Source organism: Poeciliopsis prolifica, unplaced genomic scaffold, assembly GCF_027474105.1.
Source record: "Poeciliopsis prolifica strain line A6 unplaced genomic scaffold, Auburn_PproV2 SCAFFOLD034, whole genome shotgun sequence".
Taxonomy (NCBI): domain Eukaryota; kingdom Metazoa; phylum Chordata; class Actinopteri; order Cyprinodontiformes; family Poeciliidae; genus Poeciliopsis; species Poeciliopsis prolifica.
This window is the reverse complement of record NW_026562409.1, coordinates 822501-846883: the sequence shown is the minus strand read 5'-3', so window position 1 is coordinate 846883 and position 24383 is coordinate 822501. Positions and strand designations below refer to the sequence as shown.

General features: G+C 41.9%; 3 protein-coding genes across 4 annotated transcripts in view; 2 read left to right on the top strand and 1 right to left on the bottom strand.

Annotated features, from left to right (window-relative positions):
* Positions 1-1215: 1215 nt before the first annotated feature.
* Positions 1216-9638, bottom strand: LOC129373776 (cytohesin-2-like). Of its 2 annotated transcripts, none has more exons than XM_055051859.1 (14): positions 9286-9638; positions 8925-9079; positions 8457-8533; positions 8036-8100; positions 7283-7349; positions 6304-6422; positions 5342-5422; positions 5103-5215; positions 4628-4776; positions 4172-4283; positions 4016-4092; positions 3443-3514; positions 3203-3351; positions 1216-2373 (listed from the first exon to the last, which is right to left on the bottom strand). In XM_055051859.1, exons 2-14 carry the CDS (start codon positions 8962-8964, stop codon positions 2289-2291), a joined length of 1206 nt encoding a protein of 401 aa, XP_054907834.1. In that variant the 5' UTR covers positions 8965-9079; positions 9286-9638; the 3' UTR covers positions 1216-2288. The 2 variants fall into 2 exon arrangements, with proteins under 2 accessions (XP_054907834.1, XP_054907835.1); XM_055051860.1 differs by having other exon boundaries at positions 8925-9060.
* A 3453-nt stretch (positions 9639-13091) lies between these two features.
* On the top strand, positions 13092-13745 carry LOC129373801 (uncharacterized protein in mobD 3'region-like). The gene has a single exon (XM_055051885.1). The coding sequence runs from the start codon at positions 13092-13094 to the stop codon at positions 13743-13745; it is 654 nt and encodes a 217-aa protein (XP_054907860.1).
* Positions 13746-24084: 10339 nt separating this feature from the next.
* The window catches only part of sstr3 (somatostatin receptor 3), a 15899-nt gene continuing 15600 nt past the window's right edge, over positions 24085-24383 (top strand). The window contains exon 1 of the mRNA XM_055051884.1: positions 24085-24117. Coding sequence (XP_054907859.1) covers positions 24085-24117 — 33 coding nt within the window. The remainder of the gene's footprint in view (positions 24118-24383) is intronic.

The following is a 24383-nucleotide window of genomic DNA, read 5'->3' as shown; positions in this document are numbered from 1 at the left end:
AATGATCACAACTTTATGACAGAAAATGAATAAAAGACAAAAAACTTTGACTAAAACTTTCTCCACGTCCTTCAATCAATGAAAATATGAGCATCAAGAATCTGAAAATGATCAGATTTATCCTGAGTTTTACTTTTCTTCAGTAAATTTAATTATAAAGGAACAAAGAATATTATGAAGAAAACAGCAAATTGAGCTTTCTGCAGTTTTCCATGAAGCTGCCATCCAAAAAACAGAAAAATGAATAAAAAACATCTAAGACATGTCAGGTTATATATTTAAAAATAACAACAAACATATCATTTAAACTCTTGTTTAATGTCAAAGACAACTGAAGTAATAAAAAAACTTGTAATCTTTTCTAAAGTCTCTGATTCGTCTCAGTTGAAACCAGCAGTTTCTCCCAGATCCATTTCATGTCCAACCTGTGTCTCTGTCCTCACGTCCAACCTGTGTCTCTGTCCTCATGTCCAACCTGCGTCTCTGTCCTCACGTCCAACCTGCGTCTCTGTCCTCATGTCCAACCTGCGTCTCTGTCCTCACGTCCAACCTGCGTCTCTGTCCTCATGTCCAACCTGCATCTCTGTCCTCACGTCCAACCTGCGTCTCTGTCCTCACGTCCAACCTGCGTCTCTGTCCTCACGTCCAACCTGTGTCTCTGTCCTCACGTCCAACCTGCGTCTCTGTCCTCACGTCCAACCTGTGTCTCTGTCCTCATGTCCAACCTGCATCTCTGTCCTCACGTCCAACCTGCATCTCTGTCCTCACGTCCAACCTGCATCTCTGTCCTCACGTCCAACCTGCGTCTCTGTCCTCACGTCCAACCTGCGTCTCTGTCCTCACGTCCAACCTGTGTCTCTGTCCTCATGTCCAACCTGCGTCTCTGTCCTCATGTCCAACCTACGTCTCTGTCCTCAACGCGATGTCGGCCACAAACAGCAGGAATCCTGTAACCGTGAATAAATTCAGGGCGAATCACGCCGGGTGTGTGTCCCTGCAGGACAGGAGGCAGGGACACACTGCAGAGACAATTTGACCAATTGAACTGAGAGACCGGTTGACCAGATCCATAATTTGTAGATTCGGAGGATGTGCAAAGAAAGGCTCCAAAAATATAGAAAAAGACAAACCAGAGCAGGAAGGGAAGAGCGTCTGATTTCACCCAGAACAGGAGGAAAAATATAGTTTTATCTGCATTTAAAGACGTAAATAAGGTGATTTTTTCATTATTTAATGTTTTTTGAGTGAGTACATGAGGAGCAATGAGAAATGAACTCAAATGATTTCAGATCCAGGAGGAAAAACTGATTCCTTCCCACTGGAGTCAAATGAAACGTGGAGCAACAAGATGGATGGAAAACATTCATTTCTAATTACTGGACTTTTCTAATCCCAGTAAAACCAGTACTCATGATTTCTCTTCATCTTCACTTCAGTTAAAATAGAAAATAAAAGTCAGATTTCAGCAGAAATTCATGTTTCAGTTCAGTTCAACGTGGCGGTGCTGCGGCGCCATCTGGTGGAGAAAAGGGGAACCGCTTTGAGAAAAAATAAACTTTATTCTCTAAGTTTGATGATCATTAAATTACACATTAAACACAAACATTACAAACTACACATTCTACGATTCATAAATTAAACATGTTGAGAAGATTTTAGCTCTATTAGACGTATAAAGAAATGTTACAGACTGAATAAATAATCAGCCAGATGTGTAGAATATTTGACAGCTTGTTATTTAAAGACGTTTTATTGTTTCTATTGTGTTTCTATATTCAGACTGTTAAGTAGCTAAATGTAGCTTCATTCTCTGTAATCACTGTTCACTTCTTTATTGGTATTTAATTTCTGTTTTTGTTACTTTCTGTGTTTTGTGGAAACATTGAACATCCATGTTTTGCATCTTGGTGACTTTTCTGTCAACGTTCAGCATCTTTTCTGTTTTTGTCCTTTAGCTTCCAGCTGCGGATCTTCGCTGCATTTTGTCCGTCGCTTCTTTCTTTCTAAGCTTCTTTGTGATCATTTTAGTTCATTTCCTTCACACGGAGAGAAAGAGGTCAGTTTAATGTAACCCTGCTAATGCTAAAGCCACTAACACTAACGGCGCTAATGCTAACGCTAATGCTGCTAACGGTAAAGCTGCTAACGCTAATGCTGCTAACGCTAACGCCGTCTTCCAGGAACCATCTGTCTGCAGTTTGCAGAAGTGACTTGGACTCTTCAGTTCTGGTCTTGGTTCCTCTTTGTCTCTCTGCTTCCAAATGTTTCTGTGAAACGTTCCTGAAGCTTCAGTCCGACGAAGAAACATTCCTGATCACCTTCCTCTTCCTCATCGACACCAAATCGTAAAACGGATCCTTGGTGATGCTCGCCCTGGAAAAAAACGGATTTTATCAACGTGATTATCAACATTTTCTACCTTCACTGATCTGCGTTTCTCCTGTTGCTCCATTTATTATTTAAGGTCATGAAACTCATTTTAAGATCAAATCACCTGAGGAAATACAAAAAGTAATTGTTAAATTATCTGAAACATTAAATGTTTGTGATGATTCTGCAAAAGTCAAAACTTGCAGTTTGTTTAAATTCGGACATTTTGGCAACAAACTGGACTTTTAATCTGAACTAAAGTTTTGATCTAATCCAAACTTCCTGTTTATGTTGACTTTTTAAAAATACCCACATTTATCTTTTATCCAATAATAGAAAATAATTAAAGAATTATTTTTATTTAACTGCAATTAAAGTGTATTTTTTGAAAAGCAAAAAAAAAATTTCAGCTTTAATCTTGTAATATTATGAGAAAGAAGATTCTGATTTTATTCTCATTATTTAGATTTTTTCCTTATTTAAAAGAAATAAATCAGCATGAATCTCCATCGTTTGAGTTCATTCATAATCTGAGAAAAACTAATTTTATTTAATCAGATATTTAAGAGTCAGAAAATACATAATAAGAGCAATAATAATAATAAATAAATAAATAATAATAATAATAATAATAATGAACAATTTTTATTAATATTATTAATAGTTACTTGATCGGTTTCAGTCAGAGGAGGATGGTAGGACTCTGTGTGTGTGTGTGTGTGTGTGTGTGTGTGTGTGTGTGTGTGTGTGACCTGTGTGTGTGTGTGTGTGTGTGTGTGTGTGTGTGTGTGTGTGTGTGTGTGTGTGTGTGTGTGTGTGACCTGTGCCTCACCTGATGGCGCTGATCCAGTCGTCTCTCTCCTCCTCGCTGGCAGCATTCAGCCGGTAGAACTGGTGTTTCCCCTGCACCACTCGGCCTTTGTTCTCCGTCTTACAGGCTTTGACCTTCTGACCTTTGGGGCTGTACAGCTCCAGACAGAACTGGTGGAAACAGAGGAACCGTAATCAGAGGTAAATCAGGTTTAGCCGACATGTTTTGGGTCAGTTTGATGTTGGACGTTTGTTTCTCTACCGGTTTGCTGGAATCCTGCAGCTTTCTGACACAGAGATTCTCCAGAGGGATGATCCCGATCGGGTCTTTGTCCTGCAGGGCAAACCAAACGTCACACACACACACAGACACAACACACACACACACACACACACACACACACACAGACACACACACACACACACACACACACCCAGATACACACACACACACACACACACACACCCAGATACACACACACACACACACACACACACACAGTCACAGTCACACACACACACACACACCCAGATACACACACACACACACACACACACACACACAGTCACAGTCACACACACACACACACACACACACACACACACACCCAGATACACACACACACACACACACACAGTCACACACACACACACACACACACACACACACACACACACACACACACACAGTCACAGTCACACACACACACACACACACAGTCACACACACACACACACAGTCACACATACACACACACACACACACACAGTCACACACACACACACAGTCACACACACACACACACAGCAGCTGCTGCTGGAAGCAGAAACTCACCGTTGTGTACTGGAAGTAGTAGAGGCAGCTGTCTGTCAGGATGAACCAGCGGCGTTTCCACGTCTTGACGCGGCCGCCTGGAGCCACAAGACAACAATCACGGTCAGAAACGCGGCGGCGGCACAGCGAGGCGCTTCGCCGGTGCGTCAGACTCACCCATCTTCAGCAGCCAGCCCTCGCGGTCCGGGTTGAAGAAGGTCAGGGTGAGGTCGTTGCCGTCGTCCTCGGGGATCTTGAAGGGTTCGCTGCGGATGCTGGTGTAAAGTTTCTGGAGGAACAGATGGAGGAGAAGTTAGAAAATACTTTTATTGTTTTATGAAATTCACCAAATTTAATCCCACCAGAAAAACACCTCAGCTGTTGATCAAATGTGTCCAGAATCAATTTCCTTTTAGCATATTTATTGTCATAATTCTAACTATTGTAGTCATAGGTTGGTGATTTTATTTATGAGGCACATTTTCAGTAACAGGGGAATTCAAAGTGCTTATTTCAGTAAGGCTGAAGGGAACGGGTCAGTGTGGATCAAACTGAGACTGCAGCGCCCCCTGAAGGCAGGAGGGACCAACAGGAAGGCTGTGCTCTGAGCCGTGACGGCGGAAGTGAGCGGACCGTGAGGAGGTCGACGGGAAGGTCGGCGCCATTGTTGATTCCTCGGTTCATGCAGACGAAGCGCTGCAGGTTGGGCTTGTCTTTCACGTTGGGGTTGTGCAGGCTGGTGTTGAGCATGATGACTGCAAAAGACAGGATGTAGCAGGTGTCTGGAAGAGAAACCGCAGCGCTGCTCTGTTATTGCTGCCTCAACTGTACAGCCGCAATGGTCTATTCAAAGTAAAGGCTATGTGCAGAAGGCAGTGAGGAATCAATTAGCCTAGAGGTTTCAGGCTCTCTGTTTCTATTGGACGGTGAAGCAGCAGAGCGTTTCTATTGGACGGTGAAGCAGAGCGTTTCTATTGGACGGTGAAGCAGCAGAGCGTTTCTATTGGACGGTGAAGCAGCAGAGCGTTTCTATTGGACGGTGAAGCAGCAGAGCGTTTCTATTGGACGGTGAAGCAGCAGAGCGTTTCTATTGGACGGTGAGTCGTACCTGTGGACTGGAACACTCCAGGGTTACAGTCGCAGTAACGCGCCGCGAACGCCTCCATCATCCGGTCGATCTTCTGCGCTTCACCTGGGAGCCGGAAGCTCCACAGAAACTGCCTGGCAGCAGATTTATTCAAACACACATCAAGAGAAGCCAACGCTGGTAAAAACTGAGAATCATTTATACTGAGAAAAACGGAATAAATTTAAATAAAATGAATATTTCATCCCGTTGTCACAAACCTCAGCGCCTGGACCAGATTCAGGTCGGAGAACTCATGCAGAGCCACGAATGCCTTCAGGACCTTCAGGTGCATTTCCTCCCTGTGTGACATTCACAGCCAATCAGATCGACTTCAACAACAACCTGCAGAGTAAACTTCCAAACCCTTCATTTCATTTATGATCTCAGAAAAACTAAACAAATTAGAGGAACAAATTCACACTACAGAATTTCAAACTGAAAGGATCGACTTGTGGGTGGAGCCAGGGGGTGTGGCTAAATGCTGCTGCAGTAGCTCCGCCCATTTTTGGTCCTGCCCCCAAAAGTTTCCTGTCCTCTCATTGGTGCTTTAAAGTTTGTGAAAAATAGAAAATGTAACAATGCAAAATCGATGCCATGGTGATGATGCCTTCAAGATGAATTGAAAATCAGAATAATAACAACATGAGCATAAATAATATTAGTAAAAACTGTTTCAGACTGAACCTTTTTGCCTGATTTTGCCTGAAACAATTCATACAAAATTTAAATATTTATTTTTAAGTATGCTTTTCAGATTTTATTATTTTGTTTCATTTGAATTTCTGAATATTTTCCTTTTATTTTTTTTCTTTAAATTTACCTTGGCTAACTTTATAGAAAAATTGTAATTAATTTGCTGTACTTTATTATTTGACATAGTTGAACTTATTTTATTAATTAATACATTTTTATTCATCCTATTTTATGAAGTAATATTTTTTATTATTTTAATTAAGTTTCTTTTTTTGATTCCTGATCATTTCTACAGTCAAATATTTGTTTTTGCTCAATAAAACAATATTTCTAGGTAGAATAAAACCTTTTTTTATGTTTTTACTTTGACTGTGCCGCTCTTTGGTTTTGAAAGTTTTAATCAATAAAGCTGATTGGATGGTTCATGCTGCTCTCCTCCAGTGAACTTCCTGTTTTGACCTTCGTTTTGACCTTTGGCCTGGCGTACCGTTCTCCCAGGAAGTTGCCGATGGCGGTCTTGTTAAGCCCCTCCTCCTTGTAGAGGAACTCTGCCACTGATTCGGCTCGCCACTCCAGGATGCCGTGTTCCACCAGGTAGCCGACGCCCTGCAGGAAAACAGTGTTTCACAGGAAATGACATCACACCCTGGCATCAGGGCGCCTCATCTGCTGCTCTTATCAACCAGAAGCATCACGTCTCACATCTTAAAGGTTTCCTTCTTCATCTTTTTGAGTCACGGCCACCAGACGTGCTGCTTCAGCAGAGAAGCAGAGCGAATTGATCACTTCTCCATTTTGAATGGTGTCAGTAAAACTCAGAGCGCCTCTGCGGCTCGGTGAGGAACAGGATGTGGCTTTTCTCTGCAGGCAGCTCCGTTACTGCATCACACACTGAGCTGCTGCACCGAAAAATCTCCATCTTACCAAGACGTCTGGTTTAGTTACCAGTGGAAATGTTTCAGTAAACTAGAAACTCAGAAGTCACTTTCAGCAGAAATAGGTTTGTGTCAATGATTCCTTAATATTGATGAAAATATTTGTCTTGTTTGTTGTTGTATATATATTGTTGTATATGTCTCACTTGAAATAAAATAATTTGAATATTTTATAAGTGGAATAACCTGCTGACTTTGTAATCAATAATTACTGACGTCAATAATCTTCAATAATCTCCGACAACTTGCTGAAAAGCTGCTTCTCACTCAGTGTTGTCTTATTTATACTGTAATGAGACGTTTGCAGCAGAAGCTAGACATAAACACTTGGTGAGATTTAATGTTTTTGCAGTAAACCATTAAAACCATCAGGTTTGATTTCAACTGAACTGAGACAAACGAAGCAGAAAAATCCCATTGATGTGATGAATGTAAAATCCTCTGGAGTTCTGCTGCAGGTCAGTGACCTCTGACCTCTGGAGATGTGGGGAGCCCCACAGCCACTGGATGTGCAGAAAAATAAAAACTCACCACTTTTGGGTCCATGTTGAATTTCTTTTTCCCTCGTAGAAACTTCCTGTTCCTCACCACACTTTTACTAGAACAAGAGAATCAAAGTCAAGAAATGAACTTTTTTCATTATTTGCTTCATGTTAACCTAAAAAAAACAAGTTCAATTTGCATTTTTAATTTAAACAAAGTTGCATACAAGGAGAGAAGATGAACCACAGACTCTGAGCTAAATAAAGTAAATGCATGTTGTTCACTGAATGTGTTCGATTTTAATCCAGCTCCGTCCTGCAGGTTTAACTGAGTCTCATTCATCAGATGATCTTTCATTTTCTCTGCAGTCTGAGGTTCAGTTTGCAGGAAAGTGTGTTTGGTTTTGGCAGCATTTACCGTCAACCGCTGGACGCAGCAACAAAAGCAAGAGGAAGTACAGAAACGGGTCAACAGTCATCTGAAAATAATTCAACAGCTTTTCTTTCCTCTGACGCCTCAAACCGACTGACTCTGAGCCAGCAGGCAGAAACCAGCACAGGTCAGAGAGGCCGAGAGAATTAAAACTGAGCCTGAAACTATTTTAGGACCTGAAAGCTTTACGAAGCGTCACTGAGCGTTCGATTCTTCAGGAGGAAAAACTGCAGCTAGAGAAGGAAGTGAAGAAAAGCTGAAAATGGTTTCTGATTAAAAATAGTTCAAGTTGACACAGTAAGCAGAACTCAGCTGAAGAAAGTCTGGTTGGACCCGATTGGACCGGGATCCACCTGAGCGGAGCCTCACCTGTGGCGCTTCAGGTCCGGGTTGCCGGATCCGGCGGCTCCATCAGTCAGATCCAGTTTCAGCTTCTGAGGGAAAAATGGAAACGATGTGAAAACCTGCAGCTGCTTCTGATCCTCAGTCAGAAATAATACAATGATTTGTTCCTGTGTGTGTGTGTGTGTGTGGGCGTGTGTGCGTGCGTGTGTGTGTGTGTGTGTGTGTGTGTGTGTGTGTGTGTGTGTGTGTGTGTGTGTGTGTGTGTGTGTGTGTGTGTGTGTGTGTGTGTGTGTGTGTGTGTGTGTGTGTGTGTGTGTGTGTGTGTGTGTGTGTGGGCGTGCGTGTGTGTGTGTGTGTGTGTGTGTGTGTGTGTGTGTGTGTGTGTGTGTGTGTGTGTGTGTGTGTGTGTGTGTGTGTGTGTGTGTTTTAACGACAGGTTGGGTACCTGCAGGTCGTCCAGCAGCTCAAGTTGGCCGCTGCGGTCGCTCTGCCTCCTGTCAGCCAGTCGGAGCCTCGGTGGCGCTGTGGGGGGCAGAAAGGATTCAAAGCTGGACGACCTTCTCACACACACACACACACACACACACACACACACACACACACACACACACACACACACACATACACTGCTGGTCTGCAGCGAACCTCATCACCGGCGCTCAGACCAGAGACCTGAGACTCGGCCTCTTTCTGGACGAACTGAACCATTAATGAGATCCAAAAGTCACAATAAAACAGAAACTTTAAAATGAGAGAAGTTTCCAAAACTACACCTGAAACCTGTAAAAATCATCATCATCATCATCATCATCATCATCATCATCATCATTAGCTGGAAGCAGACAAACCGTGGAAAAACCTGCAGCCAAGGCATTTTTACCCAGGTTGAGGTGAAAAGCTGTATGCTGCGTACCTTTGCCCCAGAGGAAGCTGTCTTTTCTGCTGATGGCCATGTTGGAGTGCAGAGCGACTGGCGGAGGCACAGGAAGCCCAGCGACGAGTCAGAGCGGAAAAAAGGGCCGGCGCTGCAGCTGCTGCTGCTGCTGCTGCTGCAGAGAAACCCACGCTCTGATGACGCAAAGAGAAAAATCTTACCGTACAATCATCACATCAGAAACTTCTTCTTTAACCAGCTGTCAATATTTATTATCAGGAAGTTGAAAAATATTCAGAACAGACCAGATTTTAAAAGGAGAATTTAATATTTTTTGCTCTTGGATTTTAATTTGATTGTTTTGGTTGTTTTTCTGTTTGTCACTAATGTACTTCCATACCTGGTTCACTCTTTGCTCCTCTTCCTTCATATCTTTGTTCCTAGAAATGTGTTTTTTTGTTTGGTGTCTCTTCAGGTTTCACTGCTCTGCATTCACTCTTTCACCTCTCAGAGGTCAAAGGTCAGTCAGATCTTTACCTTTTAGTCAGATCCATGCCTGAATAATTGGATATAGTGGAAAGGAGTAAAAAAAAAACTTTGCTAATGAGAATTGCGATTATTATTTACTACAATTCAGAATCGATTAAAAATATCTGCCTCCATTTTACAGGACGTTCTGACGTCACCATGAAAACGGTACACATGCGCAGAAAACATCAAAACAAAACGGAAAACATCAAAACAAAACAAAAACATCAAAACAAAACAAAAACATCAAAACAAAACGGAAAACATCAAAACAAAACAAAAACATCAAAACAAAACAAAAACATCAAAACAAAACGGAAAACATCAAAACAAAACAAAAACATCAAAACAAAACGGAAAACATCAAAACAAAACGGAAAACATCAAAACAAAACGGAAAACATCAAAACAAAACGGAAACATCAAAACAAAATGGAAACATCAAAACAAAACGGAAAACATCAAAACAAAACGGAAACATCAAAACAAAACGGAAAACATCAAAACAAAACGGAAAACATCAAAACAAAACGGAAAACATCAAAACAAAACGGAAAACATCAAAACAAAACAAAAACATCAAAACAAAACAAAAACATCAAAACAAAACAAAAACATCAAAACAAAACAAAACATCAAAACAAAACGGAAAACATCAAAACAAAACGGAAACATCAAAACAAAACGGAAACATCAAAACAAAACAAAAACATCAAAACAAAACGAAAACATCAAAACAAAACGGAAAACATCAAACAAAACGGAAAACATCAAAACAAAACGGAAAACATCAAAACAAACGGAAAACATCAAAACAAAACGGAAAACATCAAAACAAAACGGAAAACATCAAAACAAAACGGAAAACATCAAAACAAAATGGAAAACATCAAAACAAAACGGAAAACATCAAAACAAAACGGAAAACATCAAAACAAAACGGAAAACACCAAATAAAGACAGACTCAACCGGAACAGATTTGAACTCATTTTAATTTTTTATTGAGTTCATGGACGAAAACCGAGCTGAACACGAACTTCACCGGGGTCAAAGTTCACCGGAAATACGTAGAGTCAAGCCAATGAGCCGGGTTGTGATTGGTCAGACGTTTGTTGTCACGTTCGATTATGAAATTAACAGAAAATGTAGTTTTATTATTATTAGTTATTTATCTTTAGTTTTAAAATCTGTGTTAAATACTTTCATCCTCTGATCCACTAGGTGGCGCTAACTCACTTCTAACCGCCATAAAGAAGATGAAGCCTGTTCTGAACATGCTTCCATGTGTTCGACGCGATGCTGTTATTCTCCACATGATGACCAACATCCCAGAATTCCCAAATTAAACCGAACTTTGACCTCCAGCTTCAGTTCATGAAGATTTGACCGTTTTCCTTCAATCATTACGCTGATCAATTTTCACAATAAAAGATGGACTTTGATCAGTGAGTGTTTGGAAGCATCACATCTGTTCACTGCTAAAGAGCCGCATCACTGCAGCATGACGCTGCCACCACCGTGCTTCACATTCGCTCACCAAACGTTTTGCAGTCCAGATTATCAACCAAACATCAATTCTTCTGATTTTACTGAAAAACCTTTTTCTGATGAACTGAATCTGGATAATTCATCTCGTAACTGGATGAACTTGAATGTTTCATTGAATTTGCAGACGTTGCGGGTCTGAGCAGGCGGCTGCAGGCAGGACGTGTTTCTGCTGCCGGGTTCTTTCTGACGGGACGGACGCCATCTTGTTTTCTGTTTGTTGTCATTTTCTCTGCAGGAAGGAAACCGAGTTGCTTTCAGTTCCATCCAGTTGAGGCTTCGCTCTGCAAAGCAAACAAATTTCAGCTTCTGGTCGCTTCTTAAAGGAAAACACAGACATATCTCCCTCATGATGGTGTGTTTATTCTGTTCCACTTCATATTTAATCCAGATTATGAGACAAAAAGAAGAACTGCTGGTTTGCCAACTCTCTGGCTTTTATTTTGGATTAAAGTGAAACTTCTTTTTCCCATCTTTGTGGTTTAATTTCAAGAATAATCCAGAAGTTTTTCAAATGTTTTTTCTCCTGAAGTCAAACTGAGACTTTCTGGATCAGAACTTTTCCTGAACAGCAGATTTTATTAATGATGAACTTTAAAAACATGAGACTAAAATCTGCTTTAATTTCTGTTTAATGAATAAACTTTACTGAAGGCTGAATTTCAAATAAAAACTTTAGATGATTTAATAACTGGATCATAAAAAAATCATCAGATTTTTTACTTGATTTTATTGATGTGTAATAATGCAGATTATTCTGGATTAATTAGTTCAATTATGCTGCTGATCTTTTATGGAGAACATTGATTAATGTGAGCTGCTTCATAATCCTAATCTAGATTAATCTAGATTCAATCTGTGAAATTACTTCATTACACTTCAAAAACATTAATATACACAAATATTCCATACATGAGAATTTGCATATTTTCCTGAGTAAAATCACAGTAAAGCAGAAGTTCTGGTTTATTCTGGTTTATTCTGGTTTATTGGTCCTGATTCAGAGTTTTGCTCATGATTTGTGTGACCCATGTGTTATTAGTGACTCAAACCTCGTCTCTAATTTAGGATTCAGGGGGAAACTGATGAACGATCCGGCGGCGGCGTGGCGGCGGCATGGCGGCGGCGGCGGCGGCGGCATGGCGGCGGCATGGCGGCGGCGTGGCGGCGGCGGCGTTGACCTCAACAGATTCGCTCATCAAAATATGAGTAATGATGATATCACTTTCTGAAAATGATTATCCTCTATAAATAAAGCCAGCTGGGGAGGAGCAGTAATAAAACCTTAAATAGACTTTAGGTGCTGAGGGGGTGTGAGGTTAAAGGTCAGAGCTACTTTTAGTAGTGTGACTTTGTTTCCTCATTTAACTTTAAAGGAAACGTTTTCCTGACCAATCAGCTCGTGATTAACCGCCATGCTGAGGCAGCTTCAGTGAGTCTGTAAATATCTACAATTATTTTCTGCAAAATAAATAATACACACATTAATATACGGCTGTTACCCAGGGCAGCACCAGGAGGGGGCGCTCATGATTTAGAAGATAAAGATCAATAAGTTTCACTTTATTTCTTATTCACTTTTGATTCAGCTTGGCTGTAAATCACTGGTTCTGTTATTTTCAAACCATATTATAAAGTAAAAATGAAGGAATATATAAAAATCGTAAGAGTTCCAGGTTTGGTTTTCTGAAAGTTTGCAGAGCGACACGAACGATTCAAAGGATTTTATAGTTTAAAGGAATCAAACTGGATGAAGATGCAACAAGAAAATAAAACCATAAATGAATGTTTTAGTCGAGCTTCACTAAAAGCTGCAGCTGGATTTATTGGTTTTCATCTCAGATTTTATCGACTTGCTCAGAACGATGAAGAGAAAAACCAGGATGGATTTAGCTAAACCAGTAACCATGGTAACAACGAGACAAAAAGAAGGTCAGAGTTCAAAACATCAAAACCCTGAAATTACCCGAAATGTAAGGATTCTGGGTATTAAAGTTAAACTATGAAGCAGTAGAGACACATCATTTCAAACCGGCCGTGGCCAACATGGCCGCCGCCAACATGTCTGCCGCCAACATGGCCACCACCAACATGGCCGCCGCCAACATGGCCGCCGCCAACATGCCGCCAACATGTCCGCCGCCAACATGTCCGCCGTCAACATGTCCGCCGCCAACATGGCCGCCAACATGGGCGCCAACATGAGCGCCAACATGTCCGCCGCCAACATGGCCACCAACATGGCCGCCGCCAACATGGCCGCCGCCAACATGTCTGCCGCCAACATGGCCACCACCAACATGGCCGCCGCCAACATGGCCGCCGCCAACATGTCTGCCGCCAACATGGCCGCCACCAACATGGCCGCCACCAACATGGCCGCCAACATGGGCGCCAACATGGGCGCCAACATGTCCGCCGCCAACATGTCCGCTGCCAACATGTCCGCCGCCAACATGGCCACCACCAACATGGCCACCACCAACATGTCCGCCGCCAACACGGGCGCCAACATGGCCGCCGCCAACATGTCCGCCGCCAACATGGCCTCCACCAACATGTCCGCCGCCAACATGGCCGCCAATATGTCCGCCACCAACATGTCTGCCGCCAACATGGCCGCCGCCAACATGGGCGCCAACATGTCCGCCGCCAACATGTCCACCGCCAACATGGTCGCCACCAACATGGCCACCACCAACATGGCCGCCGCCAACACGGGCGCCAACATGGCCGCCGCCAACATGTCCGCCGCCAACATGGCCGCCGGCGGCTCTAATTGTTGACCTTCATGGCCGCTGGCCGTCCTGAGGCTCGTTACAGCTGCAGCTGCTCGGTTCTGGTACCGGTCCGTCTGTTGTGTCCGTAATGAGGGACTCTGTGTTCCGCGGCTCCAGGCCCAGCAGCTCGTTACGGCGGATCCAGAACCGAGTCCGGCGGCTCTGAAGTTCAGAAACAGCCAGGAAGAGATGAGCAGGAAGATCACAAAGAGACAGAAAAGAGAAAAACTCTCCAAATGAAGAAATGATGTCTCTGAAATATTTCTGCCTTTTTCAATGTCACTTATTATTTAGAGCAACAAAAACATCTTTCTGTGCGTCAGTAAAAATATTTCTGCTTTCTCTGCAGCTCTTTTCATTCTGATGCTTCGTTATTGTTGAGCAGAAATGAGTAATGAGTCATTTTACAGACATGTGTAACTATAAGTCACATTTATTAGAAATTACCAGTAAATGTTGAATTTTACTAATCTGTTGAACTTACTCTCCTGTTTCTATTTATGCTGTTTCATTGATTTTGTTCTTTTGTTTTATAAAAGCTTTGAAAATCAAAATGAGCCTGGTCACCATGATGTCGGCGCGATCCGCCTCCGGCTGCAGCACAAAACTCCCTCTGGTGAAAAGTTGACTTTACATCACAAAACTCATTCAAGGCCCATGTCGTCGCGTTGCCACGGTGACCTGGCATCCATGATGCGGTTGCCTTGAGATCAGAGCGCTTTAGGATCGCAGATCTATTTACAGCAGAGGGTGGGCAGCGACTCATCAGGATGAACTTCATGAGTCATAAAGATGATGTCATTAACTTTATCACTTTAAAATGAATGGATCTGGAGTTCTTAGCTTAATAACAGAAGCTGTTCATGAAACAAATCGTAGCTGCAGGAGGAAAATAATCTGGTTTCAGTTCTGCATCCCTTTCATTTCTCTCCTATCAGAACTTTTGTTCAGTTGGTCTTTCGTCCAGGCAGCAGAGTAAAGCTGTTAGTGAAACGTTTTACAGCAACAGGTTTCAGACGGTTTCTCCCTGAAAAGGGATTCCAGCTTCCAGGAACTCTGGGGCAGAAATGTTGAGGTTAAAGGTCGGCTCCACCCGCTTCAAATCAAACAAAAACTGTGTCAAACGTTTGTGCTGCAAAAAGTTTCTTTTGTGCCAAAAATGTTAAAGATATTAATAAAATTGTCCAGAGGTCATGAAAGGTCAACCAGCCACCTTCTTCAAGTCAAACTACATTTGTGTTAATATTAATGGTGACCTCTGATGACCTCCAGAAGCTTCTTCAATATTTTTACAATGAATCTTTTGCTGCACAAACGTTTGACGATGATGATTTTGTCAGATTTGAAAAAGGTTTAGGAAAACACTCAGAAAATACATCAAAACTATTTAAGAAATATCAAAACCAGACTAAAAACAAAGATAGATGGAAAACAAACAATAACAAACTATATATAAATATAAACGTATCCAGTTCATCATTTGAGTTTTAATTCATTCTCTTTTTTCGGTTTCAAATGATGATCCATCAGTGGTTGCAGAAGGAAAAGGTTCTGAACGGCTGTTTGTTTCAGGCTGCAGGAATAAAATATGTAAAAGTGATAAAACATGTCCTTCTAGTATTAAATCATATCTGCTGATGGAAGGAACGAAACGTGATGAAAACAGGAAAGAAGATGAAATGCATAAAATTAACATTTGTCCTGAAATTTGTGCAGCTTTAATTTGGGTCACCTGCACAAAACAGCACAAAAATATTAAAGTTGATTATCAGACTTTATAACAGAGGATCCTGCAGAAAAACTCGAGGAAATCTGAGTCTGAAGCCTTCAGATGTTCAGATTTTCCTTCAGAATAATTTGAGTCGATCCGTCACCAAAACTCACATCAAAGTCATGAAAAAATGCTGCAAACGATGCTGCAATTTCTACAGTTTCTGTGATTAATAGCATTAATGTCAGCTAAATAGTAAACTATATACTAATTACTTTTGTCAAAAAAATATGTTAGGAAGGTAATGATATTAAAAATGTTTTAATTTGTTGTCACAAATAACAGAAATAAAGGCTTGAACACATCAGTCTGGGTGGAATTGATGTAACAATTAATGTTTCATTTCATTGATTGATTTTCTGGAATAAAGTTTCAATAATATTCCAATTTATTGAACAGTCTGTTTAATTGCTGCCTGGTTTGTTCATTTCTTCTGTTCATTTAGGAATAATTCGAGCTCTGCGCCGCAAGCTAACATTAATGAATGTGTTTTTGCTCAAGCAGACCCAGAAGGCGGCGGCGCCACCGCACTGGACCTGAGCTGTCAGCCGTGTTGACCTCAGAGTCCCGGGGTCACGTCTCCGTTCTGCTCCTGCAGCGCTGACGTGATTAGCCATGCAGGAGGGGAATTAACTTCCTGTGACGTCAGCGGGGTCGGCGCTCTGCTCCGCATGTTTTATCTCAATCAAAGATTCACTCAGATTCTAACGGCCTCTGTCTGCAGAGCAGAGTTCCTCCAACAGGAAGTGGAAACATCGTCCAGCCTCTCCATCAGGAAGTGGAAACATCGTCCAGCCTCTCCAACAGGAAGTGGAAACATCGTCCAGCCTCTCCAACAGGAAGTGGAAACATCGTCCAGCCTCTCCATCAGGAAGTGGAAACATCGTCCAGCCTCTCCAACAGGAAGTGGAAACATCGTCCAGCCTCTCTAACAGGAAGTGGAAACATCGTCCAGCCTCTCCAACAGGAAGTAGAAACATCGTCCAGCCTCTCCAACAGGAAGTGGAAACATCGTCCAGCCTCTCTAACAGGAAGTGGAAACATCGTCCAGCCTCTCTAACAGGAAGTGGAAACATCGTCCAGCCTCTCCAACAGGAAGTGGAAACATCGTCCAGCCTCTCTAACAGGAAGTAGAAACATCGTCCAGCCTCTCCAACAGGAAGTGGAAACATCGTCCAGCCTCTCTAATAGGAAGTGAAAATCGTCCAGCCTCTCTAACAGGAAGTAGAAACATCGTCCAGCCTCTCCAACAGGAAGTAGAAACATCGTCCAGCCTCTCCAACAGGAAGTGGAAACATCATCCAGCCTCTCTAACAGGAAGTAGAAACATCGTCCAGCCTCTCCAACAGGAAGTGGAAACATCGTCCAGCCTTTCCAACAGGAAGTGGAAACATCATCCAGCCTCTCAAACAGGAAGTAGAAACATCAGCCAGCCTCTCCAACAGGAAGTGGAAACATCAGCCAGCCTCTCTAACAGGAAGTGGAAACATCGTCCAGCCTCTCCAACAGGAAGTGGAAACATCGTCCAGCCTCTCTAACAGGAAGTAGAAACATCAGCCAGCCTCTCTAACAGGAAGTGGAAACATCGTCCAGCCTCTCCAACAGGAAGTGGAAACATCGTCCAGCCTCTCTAACAGGAAGTAGAAACATCGTCCAGCCTCTCCAACAGGAAGTAGAAACATCGTCCAGCCTCTCCAACAGGAAGTAGAAACATCGTCCAGCCTCTCCAACAGGAAGTGGAAACATCATCCAGCCTCTCAAACAGGAAGTAGAAACATCGTCCAGCCTCTCCAACAGGAAGTGGAAACATCGTCCAGCCTCTCCAACAGGAAGTGGAAACATCATCCAGCCTCTCAAACAGGAAGTAGAAACATCAGCCAGCCTCTCCAACAGGAAGTAGAAACATCTTCCAGCCTCTCAAACAGGAAGTAGAAACATCGTCCAGCCTCTCCAACAGGAAGTAGAAACATCGCCCAGCCTCTCCAACAGGAAGTGGAAACATCGCCCAGCCTCTCCAACAGGAAGATCATCATTTCTTCAAACGAACTTTCTTCCCCTTACAGTGTTTCCTCTCCTCTGTGGCCCCCTGCTGGTCAGGAGGAGTGATGCTGTGGGTCAACAACTCAGAGCTCTGCTGGATTTCCAAACAGAAAAACTTTTTAAACTTACAAACTGATATTAGTACACTAATTGATCACTATTATTAACTGAAACATGTAGAACTGAGTTGAAATGATTTCTGTTTTTTGAAGTGCTTTGCTGCTAATCGAGCTGAACTGAATTGTGTCGTTTGTTTCGCTGCTTCATTTTGACGGTAATTTGCTGGTAATTTCTCCTCCGTCTCTCTGTCGTGTTTCATGGTTTCTGGATCATTTCCTCCTCGCAGCTGTTACTCAGGTCCTTAATCAGCCTCACCTGTTCATTGTTCCCTGATCAGATCTGCTGCTGATCAACTGATGAAAACCCAGCTCTTCCCACTCAGCTCCTGTTTGTTTGTGAAAGTCCAGTAAATCTTTATAGAAATCAGTTGAAACTGCTTATTGTTAAGTCTTGGTGCCAAAAATACTGAATAGGATGTTAAATGAAAAACGTGAATCATGAACTCAAAGTTGTTTCATCAAATGTTTCTGCAGGAGTTTGTTGTCATTTCAAGTTTTCCATCTTTCACTGGAAGCTGATGCTTTTTAAACAATATGCTCCACAATTTTCTGTTAATTTCTTTCATATTAAGAAGCAACAATTTTGTTCCAGAATAATTTAAATTAATCTGAAATGGTTTTAATCTGGATCCTAATCTCTTAAGGAACTCTTCAAATTGTTCAGTTTTTGTTGCTTTTGTTGTAATTTTTTTTGTTTCTCAGATAAATAAAAACATGAGGAATATAATATTCTGCCAAAGTTATCAGGCTGTATGAAGATAAATGACATAAAAACATGAGATGAAAAGCTTTTACAGAAGATTTATTTAACAAGTCGTAAATCACATTCAAATACTGATCGACCATTTTAAAGATTAAAACTGTTCACAGAATAAAACCCAGAGTTCAGATCGAATCAACAGATCAGACTTTCTGAGAGACTTCAGCTTGACCTTTGAACCGCAGCAGCAGAGAAACGATGATGATGATGATGATGATGATGATGATGATGGTGATGATGATGATGGTGATGATGAGGATGATGATGATGGTGATGATGGTGATGATGGTGATGATGATGATGGTGATGATGGTGATGATGGTGATGATGATGATGGTGATGATGGTGATGATGGTGATGATGATGATGATGATGATGGTGATGATGGTGATGGTGATGATGGTGATGATGGTGATGATGGTGATGATGATGATGATGATGATGGTGATGATGATGATGATGATGATGATGGTGATGGTGATGATGATGATGGTGATGATGGTGATGATGGTGATGATGATGATGATGATGATGATGGTGATGGTGATGGTGATGATGATGGTGATGATGGTGATGATGGTGATGATGATGATGATGATGATGATGATGATGGTGATGATGGTGATGGTGATGATGATGATGATGGTGATGATGGTGATGATGGTGATGATGATGATGGTGATGATGATGATGATGGTGATGATGGTGATGATGATGATGGTGATGATGATGATGATGATGATGATGATGATGATGATGATGATGGTGATGATGATGATGGTGATGGTGATGATGATGATGATGATGATGATGGTGATGATGGTGATGATGATGGTGATGATGGTGATGATGATGATGGTGATGATGGTGATGATGATGATGGTGATGATGGTGATGATGATGATGATGATGATGATGATGGTGATGATGATGATGGTGATGATGGTGATGATGATGATGGTGATGATGGTGATGATGGTGATGATGGTGATGATGGAAATTAGACAGTAGAGAGAGACACTTGTCTGATCAGAGCAGCAGCTCCTGCTAGGGGGGATCAGAGGAACATGGCAACCCGTTGCTCTTTCATTTAGCAGAGAGAAGCACACAGCGCACATGAAAACACACACACACACACATCAACACACACACACACACACATCAACACACACACACACATGGACACACTCCCCACTCTTGGTGGAATACCAGCGGCGTGTGTGTGCCTATCTGTCCACAGTTTGAAGGGTGCCCAAGCCCACGCACACACATCAACACACACACACACACACACACATCAACACACACACACACACACACATCAACACACACACACACACACACACACATCAACACACACACACACACACACACACACACACACACACACATCAACACACACACACACACACATCAACACACACACACACATTATGAAATAAAATCCTAAAACTTGATTCTGTTTTCTGCGAGGAATCAAGTTATAATCTCAACGAACTTCAGTGAAAGTAAAAAAGTTTTTGGTAAAATGTTTACAGATCAAATAATTATTTAACGTTTAAAGATTACATAATCAGATTGATCTAAATATATGCTAGAGGATGCTAGGGGATGCTAGGGGATGCTAGAGGATGCTAGGGGATGCTAGGGGATGCTAGAGGATGCTAGAGGATGCTAGAGGATGCTAGCGGATGCTAGGGCATGCTAGCGGATGCTAGGGGATGCTAGAGGATGCTAGCGGATGCTAGGGTATGCTAGAGGATGCTAGCGGATGCTAGGGGATGCTAGAGGATGCTAGCGGATGCTAGGGGATGCTAGAGGATGATAGCAGATGCTAGGGGATGCTAGGGGATGCTAGCGGATGCTAGGGGATGCTAGGGGATGCTAGATGATGCTAGGGGATGCTAGAGGATGCTAGGGGATGCTAGGGGATGCTAGAGGATGCTAGAGGATGCTAGCGGATGCTAGGGGATGCTAGAGGATGCTAGGGGATGCTAGCGGATGCTAGGGGATGCTAGAGGATGCTAGATGATGCTAGGGGATGCTAGAGGATGCTAGGGGATGCTAGGGGATGCTAGAGGATGCTAGAGGATGCTAGCAGATGCTAGGGGATGCTAGAGGATGCTAGCGGATGCTAGGGGATGCTAGAGGATGCTAGGGGATGCTAGAGGATGCTAGGGGATGCTATAGGATGCTAGAGGATGCTAGGGGTGCTAGAGGATGCTAGAGAATGCTAGGGGATGCTAGAGGATGCTAGCGGATGCTAGCGGATGCTAGGGGATGCTAGAGGATGCTAGATGATGCTAGGGGATGCTAGAGGATGCTAGGGGATGCTAGAGGATGCTAGGGGATGCTAGAGGATGCTAGGGGTGCTAGAGGATGCTAGAGAATGCTAGGGGATGCTAGAGGATGCTAGCGGATGCTAGGGGATGCTAGGGGATGCTAGGGGCATACTAGGGGATGCTAGCAGATATCTCCATTTCCTTCCTGAACAACAGAGAAACATCTCGGCTGGTTTGGACGCATCAGAGTAACTTCAGACTCCTGAGATTAAATTATAGCTGAGATGTTTCTAAATTTAACAAACTAGGAAACTATAAATAACTGAAGATTCTTAGTTTCAGCTAAAACTGAAGCGAGTTTGTAATCCTCAGCCCAGCTCTTCTCTGCATGTTTTCTCTGCTCTGATTGGTTCAAACTCTCCATGTTTCTTTGGTTTTTCTTTTTGTTCATTGAAACCATTAAATAGCTGAATGTCGCCATGGAGACTCGTTAAGAAGAAGTTTTATTTGATCCTCCTGTCATCCTTCACCTCTGACTCATCCACTGCTGGCACAGCCAGTTCAGAAACCAGAATCATCTCCCAGTTTGGAGCAGGACTGTCTGCTGCTTGCTGCAGCAGCAGCAGCAGCAGCACCAGCTGCAGCAAGCAGCAGCACCAGCTGCAGCAGCAGCAGCACCAGCTGCAGCAAGCAGCAGCAGCAGTGTCTCCATGAACGAGCGTTAGATGCTAGGAGGGAAACTTTAAGCCACCATGCTGAATGATACTTTGCGTGGGCCAATAACAGCCACCATGCAGAGATGCATGCTGGGAAATAGGTGGGCTGTGTCTGACCTTCGGGTCGCTGTCGGAGGTTTTACCCACTGCGCTGTGAGGCTGATAAACGGAAAACCAAACTGGATAGTTTTACTCTTTCCTTCAGATTACAGCTTTATCATTCAGAAGAAGAAGGTTTTTATTTTGAAGCTTTATTTTTTAAGGAGAGGTTTTGGTTTTGGTAAATGCTGACATGGCAGCATCATGCTGTGGGAGCAGATGATTGGATCTCTAAATTTACCCACGCTGCAGCCATCTTGAATTTGGTTCTAGAATCCAGACTTAAATTTCCCTTCTCATTATCATTAAATCTTTGCTCAGATGAGTTTTGATGTTTGGACTCCAAAATAAAATCTTCGCATCTTCAGCTCAATGTTTGGGGTCAAACATTATCTTGTAATTTTCCAGATTTTCTCCACATTGATTAAAAAAATAAATAAAAATAAACTTCAGTTGCATCTGAAGAAAAGTAACCACATAAAATCATGCTGCCACTGCCGTGTTTTACTGTAGGAATGTTTTAGTTCAGTATTGTTTTCAACGGGGATCTAAACTTCAAAATGGACTTTTGTCATTTTTTCTATTTCCATCTGGATTTCCTGCTTCTAGAAACAACACAAATATGTTTCTCTGGCAATAAGTTGATGATATTTGGTAGAAAAAGAGTCTTTTCAAAATCCTCCAAATAATCCAGTCATAATGCTCTGTTACCTAGCAACCAGTGCAACGCTCCAGTATGTTTGGTCAGCTGGTTTTTCTGCTGTGTGCGCTGTACAATGGCTGCTGGAAAACACAAGACTTTTGTTGATGAATGATCATCCAGAAACCACTTGCTGAATTCTTGTTGTTTGTGCAGGAGGCTCCACTTCTGCTTTTTAAAGACATGCGGTTGTATAATTAAGTATCTATTGGGATTCTTAATCAAGTGGGCCCAATCAGGGCCACTGTCCAGAAACAGTCAGTAAATGAGTTTTTAGGAAAAATAAATAAATAAAAGTTTCAAAAGTACATTTTTTTAACTTTAGAAACTCAAATTTCCAAAGTTTTCTATAAAATTTCTGAGATTAATTGAATAATTTCTGCACTTTTTTTTCTGCTCCTTTTTAAAATTTTTCGTGGCGCTGACGCTCCGTCAGTTTGCAGACATTTTGAGTTGAGTTGGGGGCGTGGCTTGATTTAAAGTGACAGACGCCTGAAAACATTCTGACTGAAATCTCATTATGATTTTGTTGGGTTCTGTGTGATTCCAGTCCAAACCCAGCAGGTCTGAGCTGAAACCCAGAGAATCATAAATAAACTGAAGGATTATGAATGTAGCAGCAGGAAGACGGTTTGATGATGGATGCGTTCATAAAAACACCGGGTTGTTTTTGTCGAGTCCCTGAAAGCAACATCCTAATTATGTCTCCTGTGGATGAATTAATAAAAACCTAATATCCAGGAAAAAATGATCCTGTTGACATATTTGCACATAGATTCAATTAAAAGCAATAATCAGACTAAAATTGGTTTGAGAGCAACGCTCAACACAACGTGCCTTTGTCTATTTATTATGCCTGGCAGACATGTTTTTATTATATGAAAATGAGATGCTCTCACAAAGTCAGAGCAATATCTGTTAAAAGGCTCCGACCTGATCAGACCTCATGTCTGCAGAGTTTACCCTGCACAAACAAACCGAGAAAATGCAGAACAACTGAAGTGGAAGCAGATTTAAAAACAAAAACTTAAAAAGGTAAAGAGAGAGCGAGAGGAGGGATTGTTGTGTTGAATGAGACGGAGCCAAGAACCGATAGAGGAAACCACACAAACCCTGACTAAAGTCCAAAAGCAACCTGTTCCCCTCCTGGCCTGTGGGGGCGCTGCACCAAGAACCTCTGAAGACGCTTTGATGTTCTTTGATTTCTCAAATAATACATATTTGGACTTTAATTACAAAACAATGCACACAAATGTGTTTTATTTTGCTGTTTATCATGTAAATATAAATATAATTATTTTACATTCTGTAAAAACATAAAATCTTTACTTATGGTCTGTTTTTGGTTTAAACAAAATCATCAAAAAAGAAAAACAATAAAAACAGCTAAAGGTCAGAAGTTTGATGATATATCGTATTAATATCAATATCGGTGATAATGGCCCATCATTTATCGGATCAATATGAAATCCTGCAGCATCACAGATTAATGAAAACCTTCTTAATCCAGGATCAGGTGAGCAGACAGGTGTGCAACATGCTTCAGAGATCTTCTATTAATGAAGACATCTCACTCCCACACACCAAGAGCATTACTAAATCTGTCATTAAAAAATGCTAGTTAAGCAACAAAATGTTTTTTTCATTACAGAAAACCTTGATTTTTACAAAATGAAGAACTGAAGCTGCTTCTTTCTCTGCTGGATGAAACCCAGCAGCTGCTCAGGGTTCAGGATGGAAAATGATCATTTATGCTAAGAAATAATCAGAAATTAATTTCACTGAATTTGCTCCATTCATTTCCTTCAAAGGCGAGAGAATTTATTCAAGGAACGATAATAATTCTTTTTCTTGAATCATGGTGATTTATTCCTGCAAGGACGACATGAAGGTACCTGCTGCAGAGGGAAGAAAACATCTGAGGCTCCAAAGAGAGGAAATAATGAGAAAGAAACAGATTAGGAAAGAGAAGTTTGATGGATTATTTGGATTTTACACGAACAGAACCATGTCTCTGATTTAATGTGTGAAGCTCAAATATTTTAAAACAAAATATTTTCCAGTAAAAGATGCAAAGAGCAACAGGAGGGCAGAGAAAACAGTGGAGACGTTTAAAGCTGCTCATAAAAAGGAAACTACGAGGGTGGCAGAATAATG

Coding starts and splice junctions, on each gene's coding strand:
- LOC129373776 (XM_055051859.1), bottom strand. CDS start 8,964: ATGGCCATCAGCAGAAAAGACAGCTTCCTCTGGGGCAAAG. Junction 4,777..5,102: donor TGGAGTGTTCCAGTCCACAG/GTACGACTCACC, acceptor TTTCTCTTCCAG/ACACCTGCTACATCCTGTCT. Junction 3,352..3,442: donor TGCAGGATTCCAGCAAACCG/GTAGAGAAACAA, acceptor TGTTTCCACCAG/TTCTGTCTGGAGCTGTACAG.
- LOC129373801 (XM_055051885.1), top strand. CDS start 13,092: ATGTCCGCCGCCAACATGTCCGCCGTCAACATGTCCGCCGCCAACATG.